Source organism: Scyliorhinus canicula, chromosome 21, assembly GCF_902713615.1.
Source record: "Scyliorhinus canicula chromosome 21, sScyCan1.1, whole genome shotgun sequence".
In the NCBI taxonomy this organism is placed as follows: domain Eukaryota; kingdom Metazoa; phylum Chordata; class Chondrichthyes; order Carcharhiniformes; family Scyliorhinidae; genus Scyliorhinus; species Scyliorhinus canicula.
The window spans coordinates 66,522,125-66,538,529 of record NC_052166.1 but is presented as its reverse complement, the minus strand read 5'-3'; the positions used below and the strand labels follow the sequence as shown (position 1 = coordinate 66,538,529).

The 16,405-nt window shown below is 41.1% G+C and overlaps 2 protein-coding genes across 3 annotated transcripts in view; one reads left to right on the top strand and one right to left on the bottom strand.

The window, feature by feature from the left end:
• Nucleotides 1-1,575: 1,575 nt before the first annotated feature.
• LOC119955830 (protein SET) lies at nt 1,576-15,695 on the bottom strand. Of its 2 annotated transcripts, none has more exons than XM_038782422.1 (8): nt 15,391-15,695; nt 13,699-13,756; nt 12,226-12,368; nt 10,015-10,118; nt 7,973-8,086; nt 6,411-6,581; nt 5,480-5,635; nt 1,576-4,724 (listed from the first exon to the last, which is right to left on the bottom strand). In XM_038782422.1, exons 1-8 carry the CDS (start codon nt 15,461-15,463, stop codon nt 4,701-4,703), a joined length of 843 nt encoding a protein of 280 aa, XP_038638350.1. In that variant the 5' UTR covers nt 15,464-15,695; the 3' UTR covers nt 1,576-4,700. The 2 variants fall into 2 exon arrangements, with proteins under 2 accessions (XP_038638350.1, XP_038638351.1); XM_038782423.1 differs by lacking the exon at nt 15,391-15,695 and adding an exon at nt 15,019-15,145.
• Nucleotides 15,696-15,826: 131 nt separating this feature from the next.
• Nucleotides 15,827-16,405, top strand: part of dync2i2 (dynein 2 intermediate chain 2) — a 42,453-nt gene continuing 41,874 nt past the window's right edge. The window contains exon 1 of the mRNA XM_038782421.1: nt 15,827-16,361. Within this exon, the coding sequence (XP_038638349.1) occupies nt 16,026-16,361 (336 nt within the window). The 5' untranslated portion in view covers nt 15,827-16,025. The remainder of the gene's footprint in view (nt 16,362-16,405) is intronic.

Here is a 16,405-nt window from a genome sequence, read left to right as displayed (position 1 = left end):
CTGCATAAATTTCCATAGCCTTTAACTTTAACATTGTTTGAATGTTTAATTGACAAAGTTTGAACACTGCCAAAACAAGTTAGACTTTGATGTGACAGAGTGAACTATTTTGCCTAAGACTTAAGCCTGAGGTTCTGATACTGTAGTACACAAGAGGTTGAAATTCTGCTTCAGTAAAGTTTTTAAAAAATATAAATTTAGAGTGCCCAACTCCTTTTTTCCCCAATTAAGGGGTAATTTAACGTGGCATCTTTGGGTTGTGGGGGTGAAACCCACGCAAACACCGGGAAACTGTGCAAACTCCACAGTGACCCAGAGCCAGGATTGAACCTGGGACCTCGGTGCTGCAAGACAGCAGTGCTAGTTCTTCAGTAAAGTTTGAGCAGTTAAATTGGGTTGTTGGTCACAAACCTTGGGGTGGAGCCAAGGCGTCCAACTCCCAATAATTCAGCACTCTGGCACCTCCCATTTTGTTGCAGGCTGGGAAATTATTGGTGCTCCTCCTTCAGTTACTTGCACTTTTATATTAGCTCTCCGAGAACTTATTCTTTTCATAATCTTCAAGTACTTTTATTACTCGTAGGATCTTGTTATATACAGAAATTCTAGGAGCCCCAAATACCACTAATTAAATAACCATGATCAGTATGAACTCTGATACAAATCCAGGTGTTTAATTTCCTGCAGCCTTGCTTAAAAGGAGTGGCCTGGGTGCTCAGTTTACAATCTTGTTACAGAAAAAGTTCCATGATTAACTTTTATCCATGTCTACTGTTAACATGGGTAGCAATGGAATAGGTCAAAATTTCTCAGCTGAGCGGAATCTACACCAAAGTACTAAGTTTCATGTTAAATCAAACATTAGAATTACATACACTGATGTGGAGTAATATTTAATGTTTGGTTTATAACTAATAACCACTAACGTTATGCTTTTGAATTTGAATTACATACATAATTTATCAACGAAATTAGTCTCATTCAAAACTAGTTTGGATCAGAAATTGTTTCCAAATCTGAGCATTTGTTCCCAAGCAAGAACATAGTAACATCAGACTTGGGGCCTGGAAAAGTAGGCCATTCGATTGTAGCCTCAACTGCACTTTAGCATTTCTACACCCATAATCCTGGAGTCCCAGAAAAACATATCTGACTTGAAAACATTCAATAATCCAGCCTCCACTTTCTGGAAGAGTATGCTGCAGATTAAGAAACTACTCGTCCAGCAGAAATAAATAATTTTTAAAAGTGGGGCTTGAAACTGCACTCTCAAGTTAGCGCAGGTACAATGGGTTGAATTGCCTTTTTCTATATTGCAAATGTCTGATTCTTTCTGGATGCCAATACCAACAAATGGTGAACTCCGTGTATTCTAACTACTAGCTGAGCTTTGCCAGAGGAATGGCTATTCTGAAATGACTTGATATGCTCAGGTAAATGCTATCTATTCACCGTTCTGAATGGTTAATAGTGGCTTGTGTACCTTTAGTTTATATCCCATTTTTACCATAGAATTGTTTGCATTGGTGATATTCTAAGATGTATACAACGAGCAGTAAAGACAATACACAGCACTATGGCAAAACATGTATACAAACTTTATTGTAGATAACAGTAAAGACAGATTGATGAGAACCAATTTAATTTAAAAAACAAGATGAAGTCCGGACACTTTAGGCTGCCATATCAAACAAATCCCAGTACACATTTAAAGATCAGGTGTCTATAATCCCAGTGGAACATTCTGAAATGTAGTTTATAGACACCATGCTCTCCAGAACATTGCTAAGCAAAGCAATGGCTTAGCCAGGTCCCATTATCAGGACAATTATGTAAGCAAAAACAAGAAATAAAACTAACTACAGCTCTGGTTATACTCATTAGGCTTCTTGTATGCCATCATTTCTTAAACGAAAGTGTTCAGGTCCATTATTACTAGTTGAAGGAATCACATGCCTTATGCTTGCATTGCTGGTGGTAGAATTATTAGTCATTCCATCAATTTGCCAAAGGAAAAATGGCATGGTTGGTAAGCTTTGTTTTTACATCCCGAGAGGATTCTCCCACCTACAACTCAACTCTGTTGTCTATACCGGAGTGGTAAGAATGCATCAGACAGGAAGGATCTGCTCAAGAGAATCTATTTCTCCAAATGAAAAACATGCAAATGTACAACAATTCCCTCTCACTAAAAACACCAGGAGAAATCGGATGTGTGTGAAATAATTGCATTCATTAGCTGCTCAGGTTGTACGGCAGTCTAATTGAATACCCGGGGAAGGAAGAATGAGATATAAAATTCTCTGAAGTCTGCTGCAATCCAACCAGCAGAGGTAACTAGCGGGACAAGTATACCAAGTCAGTTTTGGACTCTATTCTGGCAAGGGTCAGGTTACATATGTTGTAGCAATACATCATACTGGCCTACTTTATCACTGGTAACACAAGTGAAATGGCACAATTTTCCACCTACAGCAACTCCAAAATTCCAATTAAAAGTAATTGAAAACAGAGGAGGAAATGGTTAAAGCAAAATGTTACGACGAGGAATCCAACTCAAAATTCTTAAGTAGCATTATCAAGGGTTAATGGAATTGGGAGTTCATAAATCAAGGAAAACGGTTGCAATCAGGTCAACTTTTTTCATTGTACAATAGCAATTCAAACGATGTCACAGTTTAGAACAAACAGTACAAATTCTGGAAAGATGAGAAAATTGATCAATTAAACAATGACATAGGAACAGAATTGGGTTAAATACTACAAGTGGCATTTATTTGGGACACACCTACATACCCCAATGTTTGATAAAGGTGAGGCAACAGCTCCCATATATCCAAAACTAGTAAGCTATAAGCTAGCTGTGCCACAACTACATTCCTAATCAAATAGGAGTCAGAATGGAATCAAAGGGCACAAATAAACTCTTCTGCACTACCAGATATGAATTTGCAAGAGTTGCATCAAATCCATTGTACATTGCATACCAATAATTAAAATAATTACACGACAGTCTAACTTTCTGCAGCAAACTATTGTGGCAGGCTTTTTAAATTGTCAATTAATTATATACAGACATATCGCAACTACATTTCTGTGCTAAATGGACGTAGCTAGCGTTCATGGGAGACTCTGGTCGTAAGAAAAATTAATAATCAGTCCAATGGATGCAATGCAACTAGTGCCAGGACAATATATACATTATATACCAACTTACAGAATTGCTACTAGAAGCAAAAAAGATCAAGTGCAATTTTGGTAGTTAAAGCAAGCCTACAAGGTAACAAACTGTCCACAAAAACGTGGGGTTTTCAAATTCAAACTTGAAGCAATTACAATGCAGCACTGGACCCGGACCCAACTGATTGAAGAACACCAAGTTCTCAAGAGTTGCAATTTTCCTGTTGAAATTACAATCTCGTTTCCAATAAACAGTTTGGGTATCTAATTATTACAAACATGTAGGTTTCTTGCACATCACACACAGACCCAGGCTAGAAACACTACATATTGGTATAGAAGATTGGAAGCACTGACTGAGCCTTGTTGCACCCATGTTCCAATACGAGTTAGAGTACAGCAAACCAATTGTAATCAATCAATTAATTTCCACAGGTGCAAGTCTGCTTAATCCTCAAATCATACCCAGTGGACGTGGAAAAAAGACCCAATGAGCTGTTCCATGACCTGATTTCTTGCATACATGTACACAAGGGATGCTATAATTTAACCTTTTAAGAAACTAATGGAAACTTAATTTGGAGTCACCATTTTGAAATCAATTTTGATATTGTAGAATTTACTTCAGGCCTGCACAAGTTCCCCCAAGCATTTACCAAAAATAACCACTCAAGACTCATTGCAATCAAGTCCTCAAAACATTCCAGGTTAAAAGCAAACACGCCACACACTTTTCGTGTACACATTTAGTTTTATTGTAACAAAGCAACTTGTACACTTTAAACGTTTAAAACGGAGCAATTTTCCTTTCCAGTGAAACAAAAAATTACATTAGAGAATGTAGATTCCAATAAGATTCTACAGGTTGTCACTCCTCCATCTGCTGTGGGGTTCAAATCGATTAATATTTAAAATTGTTGGCTTTGGTTGCATGGATGTTGTAAAAATATACAAGTCATCAACATGCTAAGTACAGCCACGTCCTCAAAATACCCAACAAACCCACCCATTAGAACCCAACCGCCTGCATCTACCCCAGGTGCCTCAGTGACACCCCAATTTGTTACAAGAGAAGAAAACAAGGACTTTATGGTAACTGCTAATTGTCCACATCACATGGAAACACAGTGTAATCTCTGGGCCATAACAGGTAGGAAAAAAGCCTATTCAAAATTATCTATAGTCACAGCACAAAGGCAAAAATAACTTCTGGGCTTCTAGCAGAGGGATGGGTTGGAGGGGGCGGGGGTGGGGTTAAAAATAAAAAGTAAAAAAAAATACAATCACATTACTACAGAAGATGGTGTGCTGATCAGCTGACGCTAGGAGAATTCATATCAGTTCATGGAAATGACAGAGAGAGATTGCCACTGTAGTTTGCGCATGTAACTCATCCCAATTGTGTATAATGGTTTAAGGACCTCAGGAGAACAAGGAAACTGAGCACAAAAAGACAGCAACTTGCTCCCAGGGACTAAAGAAAAAAAAAGTAGGAGAGGTGAATATCAACAGCAACCAGATCAGTCATCTTCGCCTTCTTCCTCCTACAAAGAAAAGGGGAAAAGTTAGTGCAAGGGAGCTAGATGCAGATTTTTAAAATAGAACTTTCAGAGACTCCTCTAAAATAATATTTTTTTAAAAAATATATAAATTTAGAGTACCCAATTCATTATTTCCAATTAAGGGGCAATTTAGCGTGGCCAATTCACCTACCCTGCACATCTTTGGGGTGTGGGGGTAAAACCCACGCAAACACGGGGGAATGTGCAAACTCCACACGGACAGTGACCCAGAGCTGGGATCGAACATGGGACCTCGGCGTCGTGAGACAACTAAAATAACAATTAACTGGTGCAAAACTTGAAGAATTGTACGAAGTTTTCCAATTTACTCTTGAAGTGTGTTAAAATTTGAGATGTGCGGGAAACTTTCAAATTTAATGGAAGAAGCAAACGTAGCAAAAGCATTCTCCCATTTGACGAAAACACAAGTTATTGGCATTCCAGCATTTAACTATAATTGCAATTTTCCTACTGCATGTGCACTCAAAGCCAGCCAGCCAGCCCCCCCCCCCCCAAGGAGGCTATTCTGGTTTAAAATAAAAATCAAGCATCAGGTTACACTTCATGCCAAATTTCATGTTGGTTCAGTGATGTGAATAATGGAAGACTTGTAAGAAAGGAGATTCCATTTGGACTGACTCAATGCTAGAGGCAAATTTAGCCTGCTGCAGCAATTAGAAGTTTACACAAATGTTACATTTGGACTAGGAGTTTTTTAAAAAAAATACAGCACTTGCCTCGGCTTCTTCCCCTTCTTCCTCCTCCTCTTCATCCTCTTCCTCTCCCTCTTCATCCTCATCTCCTTCTTCATCAATGTCCTCCAATCCCTCTTCTTCCTCCTCATCTTCATCTTCCTCCTCACCATCCCCTTCTTCATCTTCCATATCAGGAACCTGGCAACATATCACAGTAATTAAACTTTTTTGTCAAGAGGTACATTAATGCAAAAGCTCATCACAATGCTTGTACATGAGGCACAGGTTGCCTTCAAGCACCAGGGGGACAACATTGGTTCTTTAAATGACACGGGATTTAAGTAACCGGCTGTTGCACACACAATTAGTTTTGCCGAAAAAGTGTGGCACTATGCCAAACCAATAAAGAACCAGAAGATTGAATATATAAACGTATATTAATTCACTAAAGTAATTTTTAAAAAGCTCCAAAAAGACAGGTGATTGATTTCATCCTCTGTTGGGGTTTCAGCTTGACTGCTCGGTGGCGTGGAGCCATTTAGAATAACTACCCAACAGGCCCATTCTTTTGTGCAGGAATAAACATTGAACTTCCCATGAGAAGAGATGTAATCACTGCTGGTGAAGTTGAATATTCGCAGCCCTTATGTCAAGTAATAAATAATCACTTATCAAATAGTTGCACACTAAAAAAAAAACAAATTTAGAATACTCAATTCATTCTTTCCAATTAAGGGACAATTTAGCATGGCCAATCCACCTAGCCTGTACATCTTTGGGTTGTGGGGCGAAACCCTCGCAGACACGGGGAGAATGTGCAAACTCCACACGGACAATGACCCAGAGCCGGGATCGAACCTGGGACCTCGGCGCTGTAAGGCAGCAGGGCTAACCCACTGCGCCACCGTGCTGCCCATAGTTTGCACACTTCAAGACAGTTTCCAACTTCACAGAAGGAATCAAGAACACTCACCAAGTAGTACTGCAGCGGGTTTGGCCAGATGTCATCCTTGATAACCTCTCCCAGCTCGTCTGCACCTGCATCCGAGTGATCAGTAAACCAGGTGAAGAAGCTTTCTGGTTCTTCATGCTGTCGCTTCCTGCCCGCTTTAGTCTGTGACTGGCTGGAGCGCTTTGTCAGGTCCTTGAAGTAATATGGATATTTAGTTATGTGCAAGGAATATGCTTAATTGCATTACAACTATTCAACACAAGATTTAGATGCACAAGCAACTGGAGTACAGCATTTAAATTCAGTTTTAAAAATAGAATTGATGAATTCACTTTAGCACAAAGGCTGCAAATAAGATGCAACAAAACATATGATTCAAAATTAAAGTGCTGAGAACAGCATGAAGAACTATGGAATAAAGTGTGTTTAATAGCAACCAATGTCATTCTAAACTAACTGCAACGGTACCAAGTTGCTCAAGCAATGTTCATTACGACAATTTTGCCAAAATATCCCTCGCCTCCAGGCTTTCCTCAAGAATCGCAAATTACAAGGGAGGAGACAGTGGAAGAGAGGACGACTATAGCTCTGCACTTCAGTCAAAATCAATTATAGAGACCCAATGTTTCCACAGCAGAGACAAGTGAATTGAACAGATATGGGATTGAAACTTCAAGGCTGTACAGCTCAGTACCCGAGCGATTTAAGGGAACAGGAGATTGCTCATCAGTTTAAAATCTAAAGAATACATGTTATCTGGCAAATAAATGATGCAGGAGTAAAGTACATTGAAGGTGGAAAACACATAGCTGTTATGCAGCTATTGTGAATAGCAGCGAGATACCAATTCAAATGCTAACTCCTTTCCATATACTAACTTATCAATGAACTGAGCAAGATATGCAACTCATCTGCCAGTTTGAGACGCATTGCCACCTAGCCAATTTATGAATGACTGATCAATTCAGACAAATTCCAATTTTGCACAGGAACAATTGTGGAAACAAAATTAGGCAAATACTCAAATCAGTGTACCAAACAAGCTCCAACCCAATTGTATACATCAGCTTTGAAGTACTTGCTGAAATTAAGCAGTCATCACAATATATTGCCCTCAGCCCCTCATGACAAGGCAGCAAATAACTGTAACAAACATCACCCACCTATCCTTATCCAACCTTGAGGTAGAACGAAAATGAAATTCCAAGTCACAAGATCAACACAGATTTTTCAGGTAGGATAAGCTTAGGAACGGAGAATGCCATTCATCCCTTGAGTCTGTTGTCATTCAATTAGATCATGGCCAATTACCTCAATACCATATAATTGCTTGGCTTCTTAAACTTACCCACCCACTCTACCAAACCCAAGTTAAATGTTCAAATCATTCACTGACTCAACAGAATTTTTGGGACAAATTTCCAGATATTGGCTAACTTTTGCAACAAGTGTTTCTGGACATCATTCCTGTACTCTAGAAAATCTCAACATAATTATAGGTTTTAAAGAATATACAGAATCAACCATGAGATTTAAATAAGAATCAAGAGTCCAGTTATGCACATCTAGGTGACTGGTCTTACCTTTCCTGGTTTCCACTTGATCTCTGTTGATTTTGAAGATGGATCTCCATTTTCATTCAGGTGAAATTCTTTGGACAGAACTTTATTATCAAAGTATGGGTTCTCATCAAAATACTGAAAACAAAAGTTGCCCATTAGTTTGTCTTCATAGTGCCATTAAGAGAAAACCCACATATTATTTGAGAAATTATTTGTGAAATAGCATCACCAAACGAAGTGGTGGTAAGTTCAGTCCCATCTTTAATACTTCAATTATTTAAAGAAGCCATATAAAACATTCAGAATCTTAAGTGTGGCATATTTATTGAAGAGAATTGTAATAAAAAGATTGCACGAAGAATTAAAAGTGGAGCATTCGCCAAACAATTGAACACTTGGTAGTGATCCCAAATTGCCATTACTTGACAATACAGTTGGCCTTGGATGTGCAGAAAAAACAAAACTATTCCATGAATACTAATGGCTAAACAGAACACCGAAAACCATTGAGTTAACTTTCCTGTACTCGTGAAAATCTATTCAAGAGTATGTAATTGACAATATTTCTATATGTCAAATCTTTTACAACCATGGCCCAATTATAGTACATTTACTTGAAACAGAAGACAGAGACTCAGGTCCCTCTCCAGAGACTTCAGCACAAAATGACAACTGATTTGTAAATCTGACGAGTGAATGTTTCACTATCAGAACCGTTATTTGGATGAACCTTTTAATTATGGGCCCATTTGCCTGTAGAGGAGCTGGGAAGTTTTCCCAGTAGCTTGGTTAACATTTATACTTCTAGGAAAAAAAGCAAAAACAAACGTAACTGGTTATTTCCCCCCGCTTCTTGGGGAACCCAGTGTTGTGTCTTTATATTCAATCCCTAGATATGAGCAAGTCCCAAGATGTATATGACCCATCATTAGATGAAGTGGAAGTGGGGCAAGTACAAATTGTTTTCCATCCAAACATCAACTACATTTTAAAAGCTATTTTTTGGCTTGGTTGTTGGGTACTGTGGGACACTGAGAACATGAAATGAGCCAGCATTTAAGACTTTTGAAAGTAACGAAATATCACCCCATCCATCAGAAAAAACTGTCATTAAAAACCCAAGTTCCTTGAAACAATACCTTGCTCGTCCACCTGGCATGAACAGAAAACAAGAACTAAAATTAAACAGGTGAAAAATGTTGGTGCCTCAGTGATGGAACAGGTTAACAAGTCTCCCTCTCGTCACACTTGGTTTTAATCCAACCAAAGCTAACTGGATTAATATCTCCCCAGTCTAGCTGTTTGAGGTTAATCACCACAAGACAACCTATAAAACAACCCCCAATGTCAGTCATTTGATTATTAGTGTCAGAAATCAAAATGCCAGCTTGACACATGAAGGTGTTCAGCATTTAAGGCAGATGCAGCTAGTCAAGCAACATGCCATCTCTATTGAATGGATGTTTCATCCTTAATGCAAGAGACTGGAAAGATTAACAGATGATTTGCCAACGGGTGAACACAACAATTAATCCCAAAGATTGAGGCAAACTGGCATCGCTACTAGTGCTATAATAATCTTTATTGTCACAAGCTGGTTTACATTAACACTGCAATGAAGTTACTGTGAAAAGCCCCTAGTCGCCACATTCCAGTGCCTGTTCGGGTACACAGAGGGAGAATTCAGAATGTCCAATTCACCTAACAAGCCAATTCAGAGATCTTCACTAATTTGGTGCAGTCAATCGCATCAATCACCAAGACCACTGACTCGCAATAGATAAATTCATTTTTAAAGGTTTAATGAATTAGATTTTGTTTTTTAGGGTTAAAAATAAACAATTCTAATTTGTGAAAATGAGTGCCTTTGCTTTTGTATTTTACAAATTAATACACAAAATGCAAATTAAACCTCAAGACAGACTGGCAGATTTGAAACATCCTATACAAGTTATTATTTCTCAAAATAATTTTTCCAATATAATCTTTCCATAGTTTAGCCCAGCAAAACAAATTTGCTTTTAATACTCAATCCAAAATTAGTCCAAGAAAAATGCACTTACAAAATCTATTCTATAGCCTGATTTGATATCTTCAAATTCTGTCACCTCCACTCTCGTCAGATAATGCAGTGCCTCTTCATCTTCCTCTCCCAGAAGCGCAGATACTGGAACACATGAACAATTTAAGAATAATTACATTTTTAACCAAATTGTTTGGTAATTTCAGGCCAATGTTGATGCATCAAAGTGCAACAACTTTTTAAGCCACTTCAGGTCTAGAGTACTGATTTAAAATGCAAGTGTCCCATCAGTCACAGAGGCAGCAATGCTGTGAATGGATAAAACTGACCAAATATCTCATTAGCCGTAGACTACATGCTCAAGATCATTGCAAGTAAGGCCTCCAAGTTTGCCAACAAAAGGAACTCAAAATTACTTACAAAATGGACTATTAGCAAGACCACCTGATCGGGCACACCATCATTGTTGCATGTGGAGGACGAAAGGAAATCAAAAGGCTCGTGCAATACACATACACTACAATGTCCCCGGCCTGGCTCTTGGTAAGATGTGTGAACAGATACATCCACTGACCACTTTGTTCCATTTTACATAATACACATCTGAACTGTTTCTTCATTCAAAGGAAGAAAAATAGGGTGCACATAATAGGCAAGATTAATTTCATAGTCCTATCCAACTAATCTAAGCATTGAATTTTCTAAGTTCAAAGCTTCACTGCCAAGACCAATGTATTAATTTATCTCATCGGTTATTGGGCTCATGCTGTGCATAAACTGGCCACCACAATTTCCCTACATTACAATAGAGCTAAATTGCACTGCACTAAAAGATGCCATGAACTATTCCATTCACACATTACAAATGCTATTAGTTAGAATTTAAACCAACTTTGCTGAATTACTATAAAACTGCCATACAAGACTTGCAAACAATTAGGTAGCAAAAATTATATTTGGAACATAATAGATGTAAACACAATACTTCTAGACAGTTACAACCATTTCTCACATATTCAAAATCTAGGGGACGGGGAGGCAACTATAACCAGTCTCAATGCACGAGGCGGTTGGAAAATGTAAAGGAGATCACACTCCCACTCTGGAATGTCAGGGCAATAGGCCGTGGAAGGATTAAGCACAGCTGCGACTTCCTCAGATGGCCTGACATTCAGGTTAAGGTATGGCACTTGTAAAGAAGAGCACCTCGCTGCTGTAGAAATCTGCCTCAGTAATAATCTGGGCTTCTACAAAACAAGTAAACTCAAAGAATTCTCATCCTCCGTCTCGAGATGCTACACACAATCAAGTTTAAAAGCACAATGAATAACCTTTGCATCTAGTCAGCAACTAACTCTCTCTTCCCCATCCCAGAATGTGAAGAACAAAATTGTTTTTGCTCAGACATTTTCCATATGGCTAAGTTTGGGAGCAAAACATTTGGTGGAACAATGACTTATGTTGTTAACATTCAAACAATCTCAATTTTTACATGTAAAAATAGGATTAAATCAAGTTCTAATTTAAAGCTGAGCACATCTTAACCAAGCTTTATGATTTCTTCTAATCAAGGCAAAAGAGTTGCAAAGCAATATCACAAAAACTTCAAAATGGGCAGAGTTATTAACTATTGTAGGCCAATGGTCGTCAAGTGCACCATAACGTAGCTTAGCAAACAAGCACATTATCAGCAAAAACGCATTCAGAGTGGTAACTATAATCTTGGCTGTAGAAAGAGCATAACCCAGTAAAACTAGCACAACACAAAACAAGCTCTCAATGTTTCAAAATCGTCAAGGTTGTGGTTTGCTGTAAAAGACATACCAACTTTTGATCAGTGCTGCAGTAAACGGCATGTGCCTCTAGAGGTCGCCGTTAAAGGGAAGGCAACTAGTAGCACTCATGGCAGGGAAGTTCATAGAAACTCAGCCTATACATTTTGGCTAGAAATCTATGACAAAGATCATCTAAAGTTTAGTCACAATTGCTTCAATTCCGTGAAAGTTGAATATGCTCCATATAATCAGATTCCATTGTGATCAAACTCCCTTTCAGTAAACTGGATTACATAACAAATTTACACAAAAATAGTGAACTGGTGACATTAGAAAAATCACTGACATTCAGGTTCACATGAAAATTGTACCCTCCAAGTTTGTTCTCCCGACTTATTTAGTTTAGCCGTTCTTTAAGAATCCAATATAGTCATCAGCAATGGTTTGTCTTAAAAACTATCGCATTTAGTGCTTACCTTGTGGGTGGTTGACGAACGTAGTCACCCAAAAGTTGGGGATTTTGGCAATGAGTTCTGACCGCTTCTGGAAGTATGGCTGGCGTAGCTTGTTGTATTTTTGCTCTACTTTCAAAATTTCCTCACTTGCCTGTTCATTCAATCTAAACAGAAGAGATTTTTTTTAGAACACTCAAAACTTGCACAATATGTATTTAATCTGTTCAACTGTCAAACTGACCAAACAGGGGCAGGGAAAACAGAGCTGAAGCCAGAACTGATAAACAAAATTCCTAAGGAACAAAATTGTCCAAAAGAAACCTCTCTGCAAACAAAGTGGCACGGCAGTTGTACTTTTATAGTTGCAAGAGAGATTTAAAACAATCTGGCCACTAGGCAGTAGTTGATCCTGGAAGTAGTTTTTCTATTCTTCCAATTGCTCATCTACGAAACCATAACGTGCTTGTCACAACAACAGAACCAGCTATTCAACTGTAACTAAATTGCAACTTCTTTGTATTGGACATCAAAAATTCCTGATTCAGCCAGGAGTAGTTTAAGAGCAGGGAGTTTCACATCTTCATAGATACCGTAGGAAATATTATAAGCCGGTTCTAAATCAAAAGAGCCAATGAAATGTTTGCCTTTTACCCAAAAAGATGGAGTATGATGGGTAGAAATTTTTGTTCTAATTATGCAAAGTCCTGGTTATACCACACCTGGAATGTTGTGTATAAATCTGGACACTGCATCTTAAATTCACTAGAATGCAGCCAGGGCTCCAAAGCATTAAACAAAGGGATTTCAGAAACCAGGCTTGAACTCTCAAAGTCATAGCATGATCAGTCATAAAGGAGGAATATGACCAGGGCAGGCAGCTGCTGAGGACAGTGTGATGCACCACTATGTGTGCACAATCAATATACCTCAAAAAGGTGGAAAAGACCACATGCTTTCGGCACATGAGCTCAAATAATTTGGGCTTTCCCAGAAACTTTCCTTCAATCCCATAAACTAAATGCCCTCAAAGAGAAGACCAAATACAACCTATCAATAGCCAGAATTATCACCAAGAAAAAACACCTCAAATACATGAAAACATTGTCCTGTTTATGTATTTAATTAACAGGCACCATTACGTATAAGCAGCGATTTCAATCTGTGGAATACAGTATGGTATTTGAAAAATAATCCAATGAACAGACATTTTAATTTTAAGAAATTCACATTATTTAGTAATCACCTTCAATTTCACAGAAATTTAGAGTGAATGTACATCATACTACATTTCAGGACCACATCAGAATATGGCTCAGAAAACAAGTGAAACAATGGAAACTTTAAAACCAAGGACCACTTCCGTCTGTTGCAATATCAAAATTATTGCTGTACTAAATTTTTTAAATGCTGCTGGGGTTAATACTTAAGGATGAAGTTCAATCAACTGCCTTAGGGTTAAACATGGAAAATCATACACGGCTTCCTTTACTCTACCTGTCTATTTCATTCTGTACTTCATCAATGTGTTCAATGGCTTCCTGTTGCTCTTTTTCTGTAAAGAAAGTTTAAAAAGTCACAAAATTGGAGACGATTGATCAGCACATACCAAATCCACTGTGGGTAATTCAAAAACATTAAAACTGGCAGATCAAATGTGGGTTCAGCGTCAACGTTCCCTAGTTTATTTTCTCAGACTGACAATAAAGGCACGCGCAAAGTTGTGAACTCTGCATCGGGCATGATTTCCTCCGGACTATGATGGATGCCGGTGGAAGAAATACTACATGTTTAAAGGCGACGGGTAAACTTGGGGAGAATATGATCAGCAGTCCCTCCCAAGTTAACCTTGCACACTTTAACGCAATAAGTTAGCTGATGGGGAAATTTACAATCACATCTGCAAGAGTGGAGATGGGAGCGAAACGTGCCACAAAACCCACGGGGGGGGGGGGGGGGGTGGAAAAAGAAAAGCAACCCGTTCCTTTGGGCTCACCTATTGCCTGGAACCGTGCAAATAATCTCAAACAGCAGAGAGCCCCCCCCCCCTACCATTGAGAGCGAATTTAAACCCGGGAGACGTCAACAATCCGGCTGCAGCCCACGTTTGAGTTCAGTGCCGCTTCCCTTTGTGTTGAATGAACCCCTGGCTGAATGATGAACCGCGTGGTTCCTCCCCGGAGGAAGTGGCCGCTCTAACATTTGGCATTTCAAAATAAAATGCATGGCACGGGATACAAAAAAAAACTTTTTGAAAATTCGGCGTTTGCACAGAGGGCTGGCCTTCGCACCGGCCTTGGGGGGGGGGGGGGGTTTATTATTATATTTTTTTAAAAAAGAACACCTTTGCACAATTCTAACGGATGCAAACACTTTCCATTCATTTCCCCCTGCTGCAATTAAATTCTGCCAGCCCGTCCCACTTTTCCCTCCAGATTTTTTTTTTTGCATTGCTTTGTTTTTCTTCTCCCGCGGGGTCGCACACATGCGGATTCTGAACACCCCGGTCAGAGAGGACTGTGGAACGAAAATAAAAGCCGGGTTTTAAATAAGGGGGGGGGGGGAAGAATGTGTATGTGTGGGGGGGGGGGGGGGGGGGTCACTTCGCATCGCCCGCAGTCGCTGCAAAGGGAAAATAAAGAATAGGATGCCCGTAATCCCTTTAACACCAGGCCTCGTGGTTAGGCCTCTCGCCCTCAGCCCGCCGCGGGAACCCCCCCACACACCCACCCCCTCACGCCGGGACCTGTCCGTGTCCGCCGCAGGTTTAACGTGGAGGGCGGGCGGGAGAGGGATGAGGAAACGGGGCATCCTCACCTCGCACGGACGAGCAGGCCGCGGCGCCTCCATTTCTCTTGCCCGGTATCATGGCGGCCGCCTTACACAATGAGGGAGGGAGGGGAGGAGGTGGAGAGATTCTGTCCTTTTTTTTTCCCCCTCCCTCTATGTGCCTTCATAAACATGGCGCCGGAGTGAATGGAGTTACCCTCCCCTCCCCGCCTCCCAGCTCCTCTCCAGCCCGACCGAGAGGGGGAGCGTGGGGGCCGCCATTCCGCGCACACATTATATATAACACACACACACAGCGGCCTTCACCCACACACACAGCGGCCTTCACCCACCTCACCCACAGATTTAAACCCACCACAGCCGGGGAGAGGGGGGGAAAATCGCTGCACAAAAATTTACCTGAGGTCTCGTCTGCTCCATCATGGTTCGAGTTCACCTCTTTTTTACTCATCTTTGTCGCTGGGACCGACATCTTGGAAGAAGGAGGAGAAAAAAAAGGGGGGGGAAATAAAAAAAAAGAAGAGGGAAAGAAAATGAATGTGCCGGAAAGCCCTGATTAGCGCTTTTTGGCTGAGTGATCTCCCGCTCTCTTCCCCCTCCTCTCGCGCTCTCTCTCTCTTTCCCCCTCGATGGCTCAGTGGCTCTCGCGCCTCTACCACACCGGGGAGGGGAGAAAAAAAAACCCGCTCGCGCTCAGTCGCCGCAGCACGCACGCGCGTCCCCGGCCCTGCGCCCAGCTCAGCGCGCGTGCGCCGACCCGTCGCCTTCCATTGGCCGTCGCCCGTGACGTCAGGCGTCGGCGCGAGGGCGGCGGTGACGTCAGAGGGCGCGGGGTGATAGGGGGGGGGAGCACCCATCGCCATGGCGACGGGGGCGTCCTGACTGGGTCTCGCTCACGCTGCGCGAGGGCGGGCAGAATTTCTTTTCGATTGTTTTATTTATTTATTTTTGTGGCGTGCGGGCGACGCTGGATCTCACGTTTTATTGAAAAGCAGAGGAGCGGGGTTTGGGCGCTGTTTGTTTGCGGCCGGGTCATGTTCACCGACGAGGCGCCGGAGGCGGTGTCGCTCGAGTCGCGCTGGAGGCGAGCGCCCGAGCTGTGTGACGCAGTTTGTCAAACGGCGGAGGTGCGACGCGCCGACGCCTGCGTGCAACGGCGACGCAGCGCCGGCGTGAGTACGCAGACCGAGCCGCCCGAGTGCCGAGAGCGGCCGGCCGCGGATGGGAACGCGGAGCCTTCGATCGATTCCCCGCGCCTGCTCCGCTTCCTCCGCCAGGTGGAGCCGCTGGTCAGCAAGGAGTTAACCCAGAACAGCAGGAGCCACGCCTTTGATGGCTTTGAAGTTAACTGGGTGGACCAGCCGAACACGGTGAGCTTTCAGAAACAACTGTTTCGATTTTTACAGACATTATT